General features: G+C 35.6%; 1 protein-coding gene across 1 annotated transcript in view; it reads right to left on the minus strand.

Moving 5' to 3' along the window:
• Positions 1–586: 586 nt before the first annotated feature.
• The window catches only part of LOC145688387 (protein phosphatase 1H), a 54495-nt gene continuing 35194 nt past the window's right edge, over positions 587–19887 (minus strand). The window contains exons 7-8 of the mRNA XM_081762558.1: positions 9242–9405; positions 587–3761 (exon numbers count right to left, since the gene is read on the minus strand). Of these exons, the coding sequence (XP_081618684.1) occupies positions 3041–3761; positions 9242–9405 (885 nt within the window). The 3' untranslated portion in view covers positions 587–3040. The remainder of the gene's footprint in view (positions 3762–9241; positions 9406–19887) is intronic.

The raw sequence follows: 19887 nt of genomic DNA on the forward strand, positions 1-19887 counted from the left end.
TTGGACAACATCGTGTCCGCGGATTTTCTCGGGTTCCCCATTTCCTCCCACACTCTTTCATAATTATCCGTCTCCTTCAGCCTAAAGGGCATAAGCATTGGACGTAAAACTAGAAATTTCATTTTGAAACAATTACGTAGATCCAGTTCGGGAAAACATGAAATAATTTGTATCATGAACTAACAAACAATTGTACTCACCTCTCCTTAAGTTCCTTTATTTTACCGTCATATTTTTTTACTTTTCGAACTCTGCCAGAATTCATTCGCAAAACTATAAAATGCGTTATAAAACACGTAATTCGGATAATTAGTGTGGCAAAAAGACAACGGAATTGCAGATCTTTTTCATTTTACCATATTAATGGTCATAATTACCAGCTTTATGATCCATATTACACCTTTTGACAACAAACTCTTGACATATTTCGAAATATAAATACGATGTAACTAAAAAAGTTATAAGAAATGGTTACGTAAATTTCTTTTGTTACTGATGTACTACTCCCAACATGAATAAAATATTTCTTTCTTGAATTTTGAGTAATCTCAAAACGAAAAGGCTCACTTTATAACTTAACTTTACACACTTTGAAATTAAATTATTATTCATAAGTTTGAAAGAAATATACATACAGTACATAAATTGAAGAGGAATTACAAAAGACGTATAAGAACTTTTGTGTTTCACAAATAGGAAGACTAGGCTTCGGTTTTGAATTTACAGAGTTTACGATACGTACATCTTTCATACACAACAGCTCAAACTAATGGAAGATCAGTCTTACACGGATGAAAATACTGACTGAATTTGTTATGAATCATAGCTGCAACATGTCTTGAAATCTATTCTGGAATTTCTTCGGAAGAAACATAAAAATACATGTGATTGTTCACTGAGAGATAATTAAATGACAATAAATTATGCATAGTCTTCATTGGACATGGATGTGCATTAGCGCTTTTTCATGTAATGTTTATGATCCTTTTCTTTCTTTCTTTTTTTTTTTAGTAATCTTTGCCAATATGTCAACATAATTATCTTAGCAGCTTACAATAATGACCATTACAATTATTGTCTTTATTTCAATATCCTTATATATGAAGCAAAAGTGGGTATTCATCTTCACACTTCTGTGAAATTTATTTCATGTTTATTTTACTTACTATTGTTCCTGACGATTGTTTCGCTAGTTATTCTACATAGAGTAGCATTCTCAGGGGTATATTAACAAATATGGTAAACATCATCACGGTTCTTCCAGCAAGTGCTGTACTACAAAAGCCCAATGTCTTAATGTACCAATGTGTATGGTACTAGAACAACTAGCGAAATAATAAAATAAATACATTTCCAAAAACGTTGACTCATTGTTTAAAAAAAAAAATATCGTGAAAGTATCAGATATTCTCTGAAGTTGTGAATAGAGAGCTCTTAAAACAAAGATGGATGTTCCTTTCTGTAACACGATTCTGCATATGAAACTAGAAATATATATATATATATATATATATGGTTGCTTATGTACCGAGACAGCTGAAAACAACTATTGTATCTCATTACCAAGTAAACAAATCGTTGCCATTGACATCTGAAATTACTGTAAAAAAACCTCAACTTCTACATCTTTCTGCTTTTCTATCATAACAATTCGTTGGAAAGCAGTAGCAACGTTATTTCCCTTTTGCTTACTTCGCTCTCCTCAAAAGAAATCATAAAAATACTGATCGTTAGTTAGTATGTTTGCAGATCGTGTATTCACATATTAGTGTCAGATTTATCGTTCATTCTTCTAATTTTCTTTAATTTTTAGTAACAAATTTATATTATCTTCTTGTTCAGACGTTAGTCATCGTAACTGATTATTATAAGCACTTTTTTAAGAACTCCTAATTTGTGATTTTATTGTTACATTACAAAAGTATAATCTCTCTTACCGTAACAAAAGACTGGAATTTTAAAAATTCTGGTTAGTTCAAATATTCCCTAGAAAGGCTGTTTTGTTTGTAGGTGAGTTAATCGAAATGAAGGATTAATATATATATCACATATTGACCAGATGTTTCAGAAATAAATATTCCATCTTCATTATACAAGTCATGATCATTACCCAACGACATTCAACACTTTTATAATAAACACTTTCAGTTTTTTATTTTAATTTTTATTTTTATTCAGTGATACTTTGTTTTCGCTTCTCTCCAACCAACTTACGCAACTTACATACAAACCTCATCTTTAAATAGATATTTTACTGTCAAATAGTACAACGATAATGAATAAAGAACTAAAAAGTTAACAGATCGACAATATCACGTGATAAGTAAAATCACATTGTTTTGAATTAATTTACTTTTTTTTGAAAAAAAAAATCTTTATGCGCTACATATACAAATCAAATTATTCAAATAGTTCCATAATAGAAAACAAATATATATATGAAAATATTAAAAATCTTAATGAAACATACCAGATTACGTTCCATAAAACAAGAATCATCCAAGCGTAAGTGTTGTGGATGTTAACATGATAAACAAGTGCTTATATATTAAGCAAGCGTAAACAAGATAGATGCCATGTTTTCATACATAGTATGATAAATTTGTCAGACACGAGCATAAAGAAATTCTTTCACATACACACCATTAAATTAACTAACTATATATAAACCACGTGTTTCAAAGCTATTTTAATATCAGAAAATTGCAACTAAGCTTCATATCTAATAATTTAGCCATATCAGTATTTAATATGTAACAAATAAATTAAAAAAATAAAACTTCAGAAAAGTGTGAATGTGGATACGCAACTAAAGTGCAACCTAAATGAGAAAAGAACATCATTACCCAGCTAATATTAGTCCATCTTTGGTATGAGTTTTTCCATCATTCTTTGCTCATTTATGCAAAGAATTCTTTTTAAAAAAATTAAAAAAAAAGAAAGTAAAGATCTGTACAGTAACAAAATATTATGTCATCACTTTCACCAGTGTGTCAGAATTCTTTGCAACACTGGTCTATTTGAGCAAATCTACATTACGTCATTGTGTCTGAGATCTATCAGAGTTCTGTTCCACCTCCTGTGCATCCTGCAAGGATAAAATTGAAAATGGTTCTTCACTGAAATCAGAACTGTTCCTACTACGCTGAAGAGGGTCTGTCTGGGTATTACTGTCACTATCTCCTTCCAATTCAGTAGGAAATTCCTCAATAAAACTTTGGTCTGATTTTTTCAAAATATCAGGAACAGTTTGCCAATCCGTCTTTCTTGATTGGGGTACAATTGATATGTTTTGTGGTTTGTTTGTTGGTAACTGACTTGATTGTTCTGCACTGTCACTAGTTGTTACTCCCTGTTTTTTATACGCATCCTGCACATTCAATTCACTTATATTCATTTGATCTTCGAACACTGGCGTTACAGAATTGACCTCATTCATGGTGACATTCTCATTTCCTGACTCTCGGACTGTTGTGCTATCGGTTGATTTCTTACTTACAGGCGGCACTGGCATTGACGGTGACGTCTTCAAGGAAAGTTTGCCAAATCCTGGTCCATCTTCATTTGGAGACTCGTATATACCACAAACAGCATCGTACTGTTGTTTCCAGTCCAGAAACTCTTTCTTGTAAGGAACTAAGGGTATAACAAATACTGATATATCATCTATTGTGGCAGCTTTACCTTCTGACGTTCTCCAATACCGTTCCATCAGTTTACCTCTGGAATGCATGACTAAATCCTGAGCAGCAGAAGTATACCTGAAACCAAAATATATAAAAAAAAATATATAGCATGTAAGTATTCGCTGGTAATTACAACTACAATGATGATCGTCAACATGTGGAAATTTAGAACACTTTAAAAATACTCCAAGTCATTAACAGTCCTTAATTTTTATATTCCTTTATTCTACGTTTTGTGTAACTTCCTGTGCTTGAATGTGACCAGTGATCTCCCGCGGGTACACGCTGAATAGATAGTGTCAGTCCTGGTCTGGCACGTGTTACAGGACAACAAATAACATTGCTTCCTGCGAACATTCCAAAATAATTTGCTTTCACGTGGATAGTATTGCGACAAGAAAAAAACATTCGGTGGCAGTGCCGCGAATTTGCAAATGCTTATCTTCACATTGCTCGATTCTATATTTCTCTCTTACAGGAGTGGAACTAGGAAATGTTGGAAGCCTCCGATGTGCAGCCCATTAGCGTAACCGAGAATTCATCTTTTCCCACACCCCAAGTAACATCTCCATTGAAGAAATTCAAAAGCGTGACAAAGTAAAATCAGCAGTTCATGGATGCTATCACATGCAATGCTTTCATTTCTATTTTAGTGACATGGAAAAGAACAATTTCACTTGAAGAAGTGCATCAACTTGGCGGCTATGTGAAAAAACAATGTATATATTTCTAATATATTTTTATACTAATACCAATTTAGGTACGATAGATACATTCAGAGACATAGCAAAACTACAGTGTTAATTTGTGGTTTCTCCTATCTCTTTTACATTTACGTTCCACTTGTAGACTAATGTGAGCTAGATTCCATTTGAGAATATTTGTTGAATTGAGTGAGTTTTGTGTTTTGCGTCCTTACGCAACACCGAGCTCATGGAGGATGATATCTACTGTTAACGTCGAACCACGAGCAGATTAGTTTTTTCAATTAAGGTCTTTTATATGACAAGATAAGATTAAATAAGAGAAAGTGCTGAAGAAAATGGCATTTGCTGCAATGTTCTTGAATAATCCAGTCCTAAGATATACAAGTTTATGCTAACGTCACTAATTGGTACGCGCTACTCAACAAATATGGCCGCCACTCACAAACGGGTTGTGATAAAATTTTTAAAAACATTTTTACGCCGCCAATGTATATGGTAACAGTGTATAAAAAATAAAAATGGTCAAGAACAAACAAACAAACCTAAAAAGATCAAAGATATAGCTACAGGTTAATTAATCATCATAGAAAGGTTCACATAAAAACTAGATATGAATAAAACTGCTTATAATGCATGTTATTTCTCAATTTTCTGGAAATATATGTTCTACACATGGTTAACAAAATAATGTTACACGTGGAAAAAATTCTGACTTTCTGATTAAACGGAGTGACAAAACCGTTAACCTGAAAAAAGCTCTGATTCGGAGTGGAATGGAGGCATATAGATCATGAGTGGTTTCCAGAGTAATGTTGTACCGTTCCTGATACATCGTAGCATTCAGTTCCATTAGTGAGGGTGGCGGAGGAGATCTGCTCCAGAAGCTGAGCTCCAGAACTAAACACAAGTGTTCAATAATGTTGGGGTTTGTGGATTGGGTGGGCCAAGATGATGATGTAATTTATCTCCATGTTGATGAAATCACACCTCAAAGCTCCATCAGTGTGAATTGGCACATTGTTATCTTGAAATCGTCTGAATCATAGGATGTGCGTGGTGACTTAAAATGTCCATATAATCACTGATAATAATGCGTTGTCACCGTAACCACAGGATTCACAGAGTAACAGTACACACCATCACAAAGCCGCCACTATATTTCACCGCAGAGACGAGACTTCGATACATCACGATCACACTACGCGTTTCCAAGCATCGGTGGTGCACTTTGCATGTTCGCGACACTATTTTCTTTCCGCTTTAGCCTTGTTGATAGTGATCAGTCATTTGGAAATTGGAACTTGATAGAAAACGTCGAGGTTATGCAACTTGGGTCGGTCTTGATTGTTGAAATATGCTGTTCCACGTGCTGACTAAGCTCCGCAGTCACTTTCGTGGCATTCATTCCAATGTCCTTGGTAACAAGTCTCTTCCATGTTTGGCGAACCCGGTCACTGAGACTTATCTTCTGTTCACTATTACTCTTCGACGATGTTTTGCCGTGAGTTTGTATGCCTCCATTACTTTGGACATTATTATTCGCAACCCACCTAACCAAACTAGGCACTTTAGATACATTTGTGCCAACCGTTCGTGCAGCCACAAATTACGATCTGTTTGGAACTCAGAGAAGTCTCCAATTCTGTATTACCTGTTTACCCGCTTCAACATACGCCTCCACTCTACTCTGCCTCACGTATTATAGAGAATCACCTAACACCACTAATAATGGGTAAGCGATGGGAATGTATCGTCAGTGTTACTGCATCACTTATTTTACGTGTTGCAAAGTATAGGTGTTTCCATTATTTTGGTATTTATCTGCATATATATAGAGAGAGGAAGTGAGGCCGACAATATGTACCAGGCAATTAACTCGGGTCGTGTTCCATACAGAATTTCGAAACAAAGAACATGACATATCAAATTGTAGTGTCCCATTTAATGGTGGTATTTTAACTTCATCACAAGTGGTATATCTACACCAAAAGTACTTTTCCTAATAAAAAGTGGAAACTTTTGATCCTATGTAAAATATATGTAAGAAAATAAGTAATTTTTGTTTAGAACTTCTTGTTTTTCTAAAATGCCTCATTTGCCACACAAATGGTACTGAAAATGAAATTAAAAATAAGTTTAATACATGAAACACCACTATTTCACCCTTCTGAAGTTGAGAAACGTAAATCTTATCTAAATAAGAAATACTGCAAGAACAAAATCCTGAATGTTCTACTAAATGGTAAAATTTTCAACTTTCTCAATGAATAAAATGTAATCTATTCAGAACGTAGGTACAGTTCAGTAGATGAAATGTGTTAATTTCGTTTGTTTCTTTGTTGATTGAAATTTAGCCTCCCTTTTCAACACGGAGGCTATATGAAACGTAGACAAACAGTTTTAGGTGAAATACGGACCACCGTGATGCGTTTAAATTTCAATACTCTCCTACCGAGAACGAACCACACTCACCAAAGGTGTGCGCGCTAGACACTACACCAGCAGGGAGGGTATGTTAATTTTTGTTAGATTTAGAATGTATGGAAGAAAATAAGAAAATTTGTTTACAGTACTTTTAAAAAAGTTTCATCTTTGGTTTTGAAATACCACCGAAGTAGTAAATTGTAAAAGCACTTTTAAAGAACTAACCTTTTATGCCATTCTAATGCAAAAAGTTAAAATCGAAGTGTCCCATTTCCTTGCATTCATTCACAATCTGCAGAAAAATAGCCAAATTTTACTTTAAAAATTCGTTCTCCCGTCAGAATGGGCACTGGGGAAGTTCACTATTTCACGATTTAAAAGAACATTGAGAGTATTTAATATTTTCACAAAATTCACGTTCCTATATAACAATTTTTCATCATGTTCTCAATGTCATTTTTGGATAGAAAAGACATTTTTGAGAGAAGCTGAAATCGTAAGTCGCTAGTTTTTGTTGAAAAACGATCTACTTCTGGTCCAGATACATCGTTGCCTGAATTTTGGAAGTTCGAAATACCACTATTACATTTGGCAGGTAACTTTTGATATGACATTTTTGTATCACGACTCGATATAAAATACCAGCCGAGTTAAAAGTGGTACAAATGAACGGTCTTAGCTTGCATAGTATATATATATATATATATATATATATATATATATATATATATATATATATATATATATATATATATATATATACTGGTAGAAACGGATTCCAGAACACATTGTATACATTGTCCGTGTATATGTTGCTGCGAGAGAGGAGGTCGTTCTACAGAACTGTTACTCGCGTAAGTAATGATTCATGTGTCAGTAATCCACTGATGGTGCAAAAGATGGAAGGGAGTATATTCTCCCTCTTCCCAATACTTGATCGAAGCATCGAGAAGCACCTGGACAGAAGGAATGTTTGGGCCATCTTAACTGTCAGAACAGTAACCGCTACTGCAAGGAGAACTACCTCCCCCACCGCCCATATAAGAGCAAAACACTAACAATCCACTGTTAGGTACAGGTCTATGTTCCTGTGTTCCTCTTGCATGATTATCCGTGACATCTGGTAATCGGCTAGATCGTCTTCGGTGGTACCGGGAGAGACTGCACTGGCAAAGCGAATAAAGGGTAGTGGTATTCAGCGGTAAGAGTCGTTTCTATACCAGAAACAGTTCTGACCGTGTGCGTGACTGTGGAAGGGTAGTGGAGTTGGAAAATTAAGCGTGTTCACACTCATCATATGGGATTCAAAAGTGGACTGAGGACAATACGGTAAGCTAGAAATTCCGATCGCCTCAGGCCTTCATTCAAGGAAATATGACTAGTGCGTCGGACATTCGCGCCGTCGTCAATCCTGTCCACCAAGCTCATCTGGATACTTTGTGGGGAACTTATCTTCCAGCAGCCTTCGCCACTAGTCTAGTGACTAGAGCACGCGGTTCTGGTTTTGATTCCCAGTAGAAGAGCACTGGAATTTGAACGCATTGCGTGGTTCGAATTCCACCTCATATAGCTTCGGTGCTGAAAGCGGACACTAAACTTCAACAAACACCACCACCACTTATCTTTCAATAGGATAATACATGATCCTATGCCATCCGGATAACCGAGGTTTCCGGACCTAAGTCTTATCGAGCACGTCTGAAATGGCACCTGATCACTATCTGGGTTCGCCCAGCTATGCCAAGTTCTACAGGAAGCGCGAAAAACCATACCTGACATTCAAGATCTGTAGAACCGGATATCTACCCGAACAGCTCCTTGGGCCGCTGAGGGTGGTTGCACATGTTATTATGGTGAATACGGTGCTTTACAAACACCATCTGTAACATGTTCGAAATGTTCCATGGGCACTATACGGGGATCACTATAATCCATCGGTACATTCTCGTGTACCAACTTCGGACCAGTTTCATGAATTCTTATTGGGCATTCTTAAATGCGTTTGGACCAGTACATTTTCTGATTATAAAACCAGATAGATAGGTTTTAAAAACATAGTAAGAAAACTTCTAAATAACAAGCAGAGTATGTATTAGTTTGTTTATAATTTCTCTAATCAATTTACCTAGGTTTTATATTTTCGAGCGAGAGTGCTTTACCACTGAACTCACATTTCAACTCACACTTACTAGACTGTTTTCCTCATACTGTAATGAATCTCTCTATGATTTCATTTTGTACATGGTACTTTAAACAGTTTGTGCATTTTAAAGTTTTGACATAGATACTACGAAAACAAACACTTTCTAAAAGGAGAGAGATAAATGTGAGCTTTATTTGAAAGTCCAAATGTGAATGTGTGTTATGAAAAAATAGGTAAGTCATTATAGTTTGTCTCTTATAGTTTGTCTCTTACTAAATTACCTGTATTTCAGTCTCGTCTGGTCATGAGCAGGAAAGTGTTCTAAGCTCCTCTGAACTATTTCAGCTGCCTTCTCGTTACTTGTGACGTCCCATAACCCATCGGTACCCATTATGAGTACGTCTGATTCAGTAATATCCTCGTTTTCAACATCAACAACCTGAACCTTAAATAAATAAATAAAAACATGTAATGTATTTAATGGGCACAGCATCACAATAGAACTTTATTTATTTATTTATTTTTCTAAATTGCTATGTTCATCATATGTACTCAACACTTATTTATCGTCAAACATACGATAATTTAAAAAAAAATAAAAATAAAGAAGAAGAAGGCATACAGTTTTGAGTGACAGAAAGACAAATATATTTTGGGATGTAGCAGGCTATTATCACAACCATCCATCACAAGTATCAACGAAACTTTGCCACTAACTTCTTTCTAACCATACATTCCAGTTTAAAGAGAAAATATATCATTGAGACTGGTACCATCACGGAATTCGTGTTACCAATATACAGAAGGTAAGAAATGTTGGCATCTTGCATGAAAATAAATTAAATTTTAATTTAATATCCCACAGTCATCCGCTTTAGGCTAAAAGATACGGATGATTTTAATGAAAGTGCATGATTGTGAAATTATTTTTTGTGCGGCCTTACAGGGAACCGAACCCAGGACCACGTACATCAACGACGTACATGTTAAACACTAGACCAGCGGGAAGAGCCTTGGCCGAAAATAGCTGGAAGCATTATTATAGTGACAAAACAATACAAAGCTCAGGTAGGTGATTATATTTTTTTTCCTTTCTTTTCTTGTTCTGAAACAAATGGGATCAGTAGACAAGGTTGCTCAACATGAACATTAATTTTAAACAGTGCCGAAATTTTCTTCCGTTTACACACAACCAGGTCCAGAGTTCACTGTGCACTCATAACCGTGCAAGTCTAGTTACTGCTTCTGTCACCTGTATAACCAAACACTAGGATGATCTTTATACGTTAAAAAAGTTTAAAAGTGAAAAAATTAAATGTAAATTATCGATGTATACCACTCGTATTAATTTTGCAAAATAATAATAATGTTTCGAATCTACGTAGGATTCATCTTCAAGTTTTTGACGGAAAACAGGAGAAAAAGAAACAAAAACTGAAGGTAAGTACACTCCATTCCGAGTGACCCTTAGTGTCCCAACTAGTTATACATACATGTACAAAAGATAACTGATGAGATGCAAAAAAAAGCAGGATTGTTTCTCATAAACACGTGTCTCGAATAAGCTCAATATGGCAGGCTTTCAAAGAAAAAAATATGAAAAGAGATTGGTTCACCGAATAGAAAAACATCTAGTGGAGATTGGAATTACATGCAAAGATATAGCTTCATTGGCGTTTAGCATCCCTTTAGGCAGCGAGGCTATGAGACGTGGACCTAAGGCTTAACGCGGGATTCGAACAACATGGACTTTCGCCGGAAATCGAATCCGGGTCTCCCGTGTACTCGATACATTTTTCATAGCAAATTTAGAAGAGCATGCCAAAAACTATAAAAGCAATCCCGAAAATTGAACAACGATGGTCGATTTATGCTTGATAGCTGGTGCTTTCAAGAATGCAGGTGATTCATGCTAGAGTATGGACACGTTACACGTCATGACGAAAGATTGAGGTCTGGTAGTAAGACGCGGAAGCCACAACGCCACAAGGAAACCCAATATATTGGTAATGCTGAAGTTGTGTATCTGAGTTAGTTTCGTTATGTGCTGTATGTGAAGAGTGCCGTCATACGTGATTTAAATTATCTATGTTTTGAAGACACATTGGGAGAACGAAAGCAAGGTAGATACAAAGGCAGATAGCAGAAGCCTTGCATGTCTCTCGCATCATTTCCCGACTGTGAACAAGATCATTCACACACATCCACAACAAGAGATAACCGCTGTCTAGTGTTACGGGCATATCGAAGTACAAGAAAAACTTCAACTTATCAGCAATGTGAACTTCTCACGGCAACAGAACGAGGAGTAGTAACTCAAACCATCCGTAACCGATTACAAAAAGGTGATTTCTATTTATGAAGACCGTTAGTTTGAGTCCCTTTATAGCAGAACAACCTCGGGCCCGTAGAATCAGGGCAGCAAGACATCGCGAACAGGAGAATGGCGAGTAGAATAAAGTTTCCCTTCAGATGAGTTGCGCTTTGGTCTGTAGTCCGAAAACCGACGAATACTGGTCTGAAGAGAACATGGAAGCCGTAATTGTTCCGTCCTTATGCGTGAAATATCATATTATGATGAGTGGTAGAATTATGATGTGGGCACAGGTCTCTTGTGGTCAATGTGCCCACCTGCATGTCATCCGGAATGGTAGCTTAAGAGCCCAGGGGTACAGAAAGCATACCCTCAGGCCTTATGTTGTGCCGTTGGTTGCTGCAGAAATTGGTCTCTCGTTTATTTTTATGGATGATAATGCAAATATTATCGCGCAAGAATGATGGATAACACGCTGCAGCAAGAGGGCATTGTGACGATGGAATGACCCTCTTATTCCCCGGACCCTTAATTAAATAGAATACGTGTGGGATGCCCTGGGAAAACGCAGTGCGGATGGCCTTCCTGAAGGACTTGCGAAGATTCCCCCAGGATGCTATCCACAACTGCATTCAGTTCACGTCAAACAGGTGTGCAGTGTGGTGTTAGTAGTTCAATTGGATTGGATTGGAGTTTAGCCTTCTTTTCAGCAATGAAGCTATACGAAACGTGGACCTACAGGGAACCCAACTGCATGAACTCCCACCGGGAATCGAACCTGGGTCACCTACGCCAAACACGAGTACGCTAACCACATAACAACGAGGGAGCTGTTAGCAGTTCAAGGAGACCACACACACCTTTCTAGAGGACAGGTGCTCTTATGCACATGTTTGTATCAATCTATTCATACTTATACAATTACTCGTATCTGCTTTGTTATTTGCATAAACACCGTGTAGGATTCGGATGTGGTCATAAATTCTTGAAGTCAGGAATAAATTAACAATCCTTCCTCTAATTCTTATGGCTTAGCAACCGTAAACTTCACTGGAAGGAGTTCGCGAAAGAGTCGACGCTGCCAATTTCTAAACGAAAGACTTTTTTCCTCCTTGTTTGGTTTTCATTCTAGATCGCAGTATAAGGACACGCAAAAGAACAAACTGAATTTTCAGTTCAATCTAGACCGCAACTTGCATTACGTTCGTATTCGAAAGTTTCGATAAAGTGACATTTTATTTGTTATCCGTAGAAGATCAATACGAGAAAATGGGCCCAACAAAGGATCTGATTTATTTTAAAGGATCCTCTTGTCTTTACAGCGACGGTGGAAAGAAAGCACATTCCCTGTACAAAGGTAAATATTTATTCTCAATTCCTACAAGAGACTTACTTTCGGTGCTTTATATTACAACTAGCTGAAATACCCATCCTTCGCATAGGGGCTGTATTTGGAAGTCAGTACCTGTTGGAGTACAGGGTGTCTACTGACTTTCATTTTCAAAATTCCAGTATATTCGGTGTAACTATCAGCAAAATTTCTTTACCTAATGCAATCATTTTTAAAAAGTTCTTTAGGAATAACCACACTGTTGATGATTTCAGATTTGTAATTGTTTTACCATCAAAATAATATTTTATTTTTAATAAATTTAGTTAGCGTTGATTTTTTGAAATACAAATAATTCTTTTTAACATTTTTAAAGAGCCTCCAAACTCCCCTCACAGCTCTCCACTCCACTCATTGCTTTAAATGTATAATTACAAAATGTATTACAATCTCAATGGAAACAAAATTGTTTCTATGACTATTTAAATAATTACAATATATATATATATATATATATATATTATTGACAAATTACCAGTTTCATGATTTTTCCAGTATGTGAATCAAAATTACAGTATATTTCCAGTATTTCCAGTACCAGTAGATACCCTGGAGTATCACCATTCATCTCGGCGACCGCAAAAAATATGGATTTTGACACTGATATCGGTCATTTTGGATTATTTTTATACATCTCGGTAAACCCCCTCCCCGGTGAATCCCGGTCTGCAGCCGAATGGAGTGATGCGATTGAAGTTTCACCATTGATCACAGCGACCGCGAAAACTATGAATTCCACACTAATATCGGCCATTTTCTACTACTTTTACACGCCCCCCCCCCCCCCTGAGACTCCTTGGTTCGAATTTTGAAAAAAACGCTTCGTCTTGGTCTGGGGCCTGGACCAAGGTACCCGTGACCCAAATTTGGTAACTCTCGATCCACTTCCCTGGTCCCCAGGTCGCACATAGGCAGACACACACACAAACAAACGAACTCTTTATTTTATTTATATTAGACTTAGGGCAAGCAGTAGTTATTTCCGTTTTCCCCCTCATTTCTATAGTTTTCCGCAGTTTACAAACAATAGTAAAATGAATTACATACTTGTAATTTTAAACATGAATTCTTTGAAGCTATATATAACAAATAATGGAGAAAATTAAAAGTAAGCACACACAAAGATGATTGGTTCTACTATTTTGAAAATTAAAGAAACGAAAAGACGGAAGTGAGAATCTTTGCTTAAACTACTTTCATAAGAAACTTCGTTCCTTATAGAACGTTCCAATTTATTGTTTACCAGCTGAAAATACCCATTCTTCGCATGGGGGCTGTATTTGGAAGTCAACGCCTGTGGAAGTATCACCATTCATCTCAGCGACCGCGAAAAGTATGGATTTGATACTAATATTGTCATTTTTGATTATTTTTACACGTCTCGGCACCCCTCTTCCCCGCAGATGACCCCCGACCAGCATACAATGGTAGCTGAATTTTAAAGACATCGCTAATGAAGTTTCACCATTGGTTTCAGCGACCGCAAAAACTATGAATTTGACACTAATATCGGTCATTTTCTACTACTTTTAAATGTCCCGATAAACGTTCATATATATATATGTAAACGCTTCGTCTTGGTCTGGGGCCTCGACCAAGGTATCCGTGACCAAAATTTGCTAACTCTCGACAGACACACAAACAAACAAACTCTATTTTATTTATATTAGATAACATTAATATTGTCAATAGTCGTCAGTTGGTAAATTCGAGTTCGCTACTTTTCCTAGATATTTTGTTAAAAGTGGTTGTACTGTGCTGGTGTCTTAGTATTTTCTCGCTGGTTGAAAGCTCTAATTTCTTTCGGCATTAGATAAGTAATTCGACGGAATCAGATGATCGGCAATCTGGTCCTTCTGGCCAAATGGATTATGTACTTGGAAGTGGAGCAAAACTGAAGAAGCAAAGCGTGCTTATAGCGCGAAATGTACAAAACTTTTTGCGTGAAGTTATTCGAAACGATGGAGTTTTAACCAGTAAAAATGTTATGAAACTAACTAACTAATAAACGCTACACGGATTGTACTCACAATAAAAATTTACAAATTCCAGATCATAGTGTTTATCAAACTTCAATGAAGCATGAACAGAAAGTCGTTACCGTTCGACAAAATAGATTATTTTACTCGTGATTTGATGGACCATGGGCGGCGATTAGGGGGTGCAAGAGGGGGCAGTTGCCCCCCACTTTTTTGAGGAGACGCCTTAATTTATATAATTTCATTTGGAAATGTAAACAGAGTGTCCACCCAATTTGGAGAAAAGATCTCTGACTTTTCCTTGACTTTCCATGACGAAAGTTCCTGGGAATTTCCCTGACCCCTGAATAACTTTAAAATATAGAAAAAAGAAAGAAACTCCAGCCTCCACACTCCCCATAGTTGGCCTTGTTCTCTTCCGCTTCTGTTTCTTTCTTTTTACATTTTTCTTTCCAAATGAATGTTAATTTACAAACATATGCATTAGACCGATATTGATTAGGCCTACATATTACACAAAATGTAAAGTTACAAACGAAAGTGTGCAGTATACAGAGTTCTTAAGATATGAAAAAAAATACACATTATATGCTTACACATTATAATACCAATTACACAGCATTATAATATTGCCTATAGTAATAAACAGTTCATACATGATTTTACTGATTATTAAAAAAATACACACAGATACACATACTTTTGCTGGTGCAGTTGTTAAATGCAACACATTTAGAAATTTGTTTTCATCTTTTCTCGCATAGTTTTCTTCTCATTGATCTGAATATCCTTCTTGTTGTCTCCGCAGTTTAATTTTCTTTTTTTTTTTTCTTTCTTCCTCCAGCTTCTTTAGTTGTTGCTGAGTCTTCCATTTCTCTCTCCTCTTCTCGTCTCCAGCATTTATTTCTCTTTTCTTTTCCAGATACACATGGTATTGTCTCATTGAACTTCTCACTGAATTTATCATACCTCTTGTAATTATTAAACCTGATTATCCACATATTCTCATCACAGAATCATATATGATCCGTTGAGCCACCCAGATTCTTCTTGTAAGTTGTCAACAATGAGAATTTTATTTATTGTGAAACCACTTTCAAAAAATGCGTTTCCGTGAAAGAAGATAAAACACAATTTCATAACTCACCATAAGTCAACGAAGCTCTTCCCATTTACTAAGACAAGTAAAAAACTCATCAAGTCCAATACCATCTCTATCATTGGCTATGATTTCATTAGAATGTTTTTTAAATTCTTCAGTCTGAAATTTTACTGTGAGCTGGAGATAATATTTCTTCGCGTTCTCAGCCACTTGTTCAGATACCCTCTTGGCACCATGCAATTCTTCTAGAACAGCGTGTACTCTTTTGAGCAAATATGCCAGGATGCAGTGAGATATGTGTTTTTCGCAGAAAATTAGTTTCAACAACTATATCAGAGAACACTATATTTTGCATCCAGTAACAGTAAAGAAATCAACCCTATTTCATAAATTCAGTAATTGAACAGTGGACCTAAATCGATTTTTCCCTGACTTCACTTGACACATTTTTACTTCCCTGATCTTTCCCTGACTTTCACTTATTTACAAGAATGTGGACACCCTGGTAAAGGTTTTGTATGTATTACTGTTTCATAGGAAAAAATGGTGCCATATGTTATTTGCCGTTGCGTGAGTACGTATTGGATATTTGTCTTCCCGTGGAGTTAAGAAAGCTACAGAAATTGCGTTTTAATTGCAATTCAAAGCAATTAATATTGCAATTGCATATTTCCTTAAATGTCATAGCATATGCTTGCAGTACTTACTGTATTTCATTTTCTAAGAGTAAAAACATTCATTTAATGGCATGTGTGGAATTAAAAGTATAAGTTGTTAATTAATTCCCAGTTTTAATATAACTTCTGCAAAACAAGCATCATTATTCATTACTATGGTTTATATTATCCTTTCTGTTTATTTGTTTTGCAAATTTGTTATTAAATAACCTGATCACACAATTTTCCAGACAGAATTGTAAGATATTCATGAGCAAGGAATCAAATCTCTTCTTACACTTTCGTTGTTTAAGAGTATAAAGGGGTAGTACCTACCTGTATTGCTCTTACGAATTTACTTAATAAAACAGAAATACGATATACGGCATTTAAGTGAAAAAGATAGTATCCCATTAGTTATGCAACCTTTCATCAATCATTGTTAGAAACAACCAGGAAATCTAACATTGATATACAATTGTTAAGATCATGTCTTGCCCCCCCACTTTTAACGTCCAACCGCCGCCACTGTGCTGGACATATGGTATATGAATACTATAAGAAAATAGTGTCACCTACAACATGAACGCGGTCTTAAATTATGTGCGAGAGTAACTATGAATCTTAGATGAGCCATCAGAACATTGTGCCGAATATTACACAGTATGGAGTTTTCGTATAATTTAATGTCAAGAAAAAGTGCAAAATGTGAGTCCAATGAAGATATTGCTTGGAGATACCGTTATTTGGAAAGGAAAAAAAAAAAAAGAAAGAAAGAAAAAAAAAAACTTAAAGCCCACCGTTAGGCGGGATACCGACCTGTACCTAGACGAAACTTGGTACGATAGAAACACATGCCAAATGAAATATTGGCGCGACGATTCCGAAAGCTGCCTAGTTGCAACTTTAAGAAACGGGAAAGGATGGTTATTATGCATTGTGGTGGCTGATTTGGTTTCGTGAATGATGCTTTATTTATAACTCACAAGAAAATATCTGATGCTATAGCAATTATCATACAACAATAAACTCAGAAAATTTTCGAGCACTGGTCTTAAAATTCCATACTAAAATACTTAGATTAGCCATCAGTTATAGTTTTGGATAATGCCCCATACCATGTCGTATAATAAATTCGAAGCCCAATTCTTCGTGGAGAAAAGATACCATTGTTAATTATATGCGAACGCACGATATCGTTATATCTAGCCCGATCCCAATAATACCCGTTTTTCTCCAAATTATTGACGAACAATTGCCAGGGAACGGAAAAAGAAAAATGTACGCAATTGATGAGTTGGCAGCATCATATGAGAATGCTGTTTTAAAATTACTACCATATCATTGCATACTTAACACAATTGAAAAGATGTGGTCATAACTGAAACAGATGGTAGCATCTCAAAATTTGAAAGGCGAACCCGTACCAGTGCATTTAGCAAAATCAATGTTAAGGACAATTACAGAGATCTTCAGTCTGTTTTCAATAACTTAAGGAGAATTGTAGTGGAAATATCAGATTAGTAAACAGACGATTCTGACCTAGATAAGAGTAGCGCTTTTCTAGGTAAGATACTACTTCATACTTTTTATATTTTTTTTATTTTCGCAGATTACATATTTTATAGTACTTGTGACCGACTTGTTCAACTAGATTTCTTTCTTTGTTCAAAATGTTCGTGTTCAACAGATGAATCGGAAGTTTTTACACAATTCCTTATTTAAAAATAGTTTGCCTCATTTATTTTTGCATTAATATATTGATATATTTTATTTCTTCTTTGTGTGATACGTTAGATTACGATCGCTCTTGTACACTTTACATACAGCTAAAGTAATACGTGATACTTTTATTTTATTGTATAATTATTAGAAGTGTCCCGTTTTTCGCACGAAAAGAATATGGTTTGTGGAAAATATTTCAACGATAAACATACCAACTTTTTAAAGAGTATTTGTTGATCTATGTTCAACTTCCGTCACACAAGCCCTCACCAATCACTCCTAACTTTACTTTTCTTCACCTTAAAACTAGTGTGGCCAACTCTCGTTTTGAAAATGAGAAGATAATTTTCACAAGTCTCGTGTGCGACACTGGTTTACCAACGTTTAAGGTTAAACACTGTTTTAGTGCTGTATGATTCTTAGTATGAAAACTACAATAAATATTAATAAACTGATTGTCAATACAATGAAAGAGCATTTAACAACGTATAAGGACACACACGTCATTACTCAATATACTATCGTTTAAATGTAGATCATGCAACATTATATCTCCTACACAATTTAACATCATCTGAATACTTAGAGTATTTAAAATATAATTTCTTATTGTGACTAGATTAATAGGAAATAATGAATCCTCGTCAAAGGTTATAAACTATTTATGCATTTCTTATAGTCCTGATGTGCTGACCTGAGCGTTGATGAATAACTCACTTTGATATATATATATATATATATATATATATATATATATATATATATATATATATATATATATATATATATATATTTTAATAATAGTGTAGATAAGTACTAACTTTTAAAAAAAAACCTAAGACTGATTCGTGTTGATTTTTGAACTTTCCTCCTATTTCAATTTTGTTGATAAGAACAGGTTTATTTAACATTTTTCTTCGATTATTTTTTCAGCACGAAATTACCGCGTACGATATCTTTCTCAATTGCTTTTTCTAGGAGAAAAACATATGATATCCACTAATCTTCAAGAAAAAATGTAACAACCTTGTCTCTCAGCTCGTACTGGAAATACTTTTATGGTTACTTGTGATTGTGCTTGTGAAGGTGCTGCTTCTGTTAGTTTGATTTTGAGTTTAGCGTACCTTTCAGCAGCGAAGCTATATGAGATGTGGACCTACAACTTTACGTGGGATCAGAACCGCATGAGCCTTCGCCGGGAATCGAAGCCGGCTCTCTCACCTCAATGTCCCGTATGATTACAGCTTAGCCAGGATGGAGCTCTACGTACTATTTCTTACAAAGGGTATGGGTAGGGGACGTATATCGGTGGCCGTAACTATGTACCCCATTAGAACACTATATCGGCTCAGGCACCAACTATCAAATACATACAAACTATTTTTGCACAATTTTTTAGGTCACTCTTGAAATTTTGTATTCTTCCCAAATTGTTTTGAACAGTGTATTATGATTTCATAGCTTTCATTATTGAAATATTCAGACTATTACCCTGGCGTAATAACTTAAAGGTTGAAGGAAAAACTTGTACTTCGGAGCAGAGTATCCTATGTTAATTTCGACCTCTTCCTTTCTCTCCTTAGTTACAATTTCTCACACATCCGATCCTCAATATAATGAACAAAACCTTTCAATATGTGAGAGAAACTAGGGTCATGATGTGTTCAAAGCTCATTTTCTGCAATCAGAAATATATTTTATTCATTTTCCCTTTTCCAATTAAACCTACGCAATCTTCCGCCTCTGGCCTAGGTAGCTGTC

Source organism: Thermobia domestica, chromosome 6, assembly GCF_964235325.1.
Source record: "Thermobia domestica chromosome 6, izTheDome1.hap1.1, whole genome shotgun sequence".
Taxonomy (NCBI): Eukaryota; Metazoa; Arthropoda; class Insecta; order Zygentoma; family Lepismatidae; genus Thermobia; species Thermobia domestica.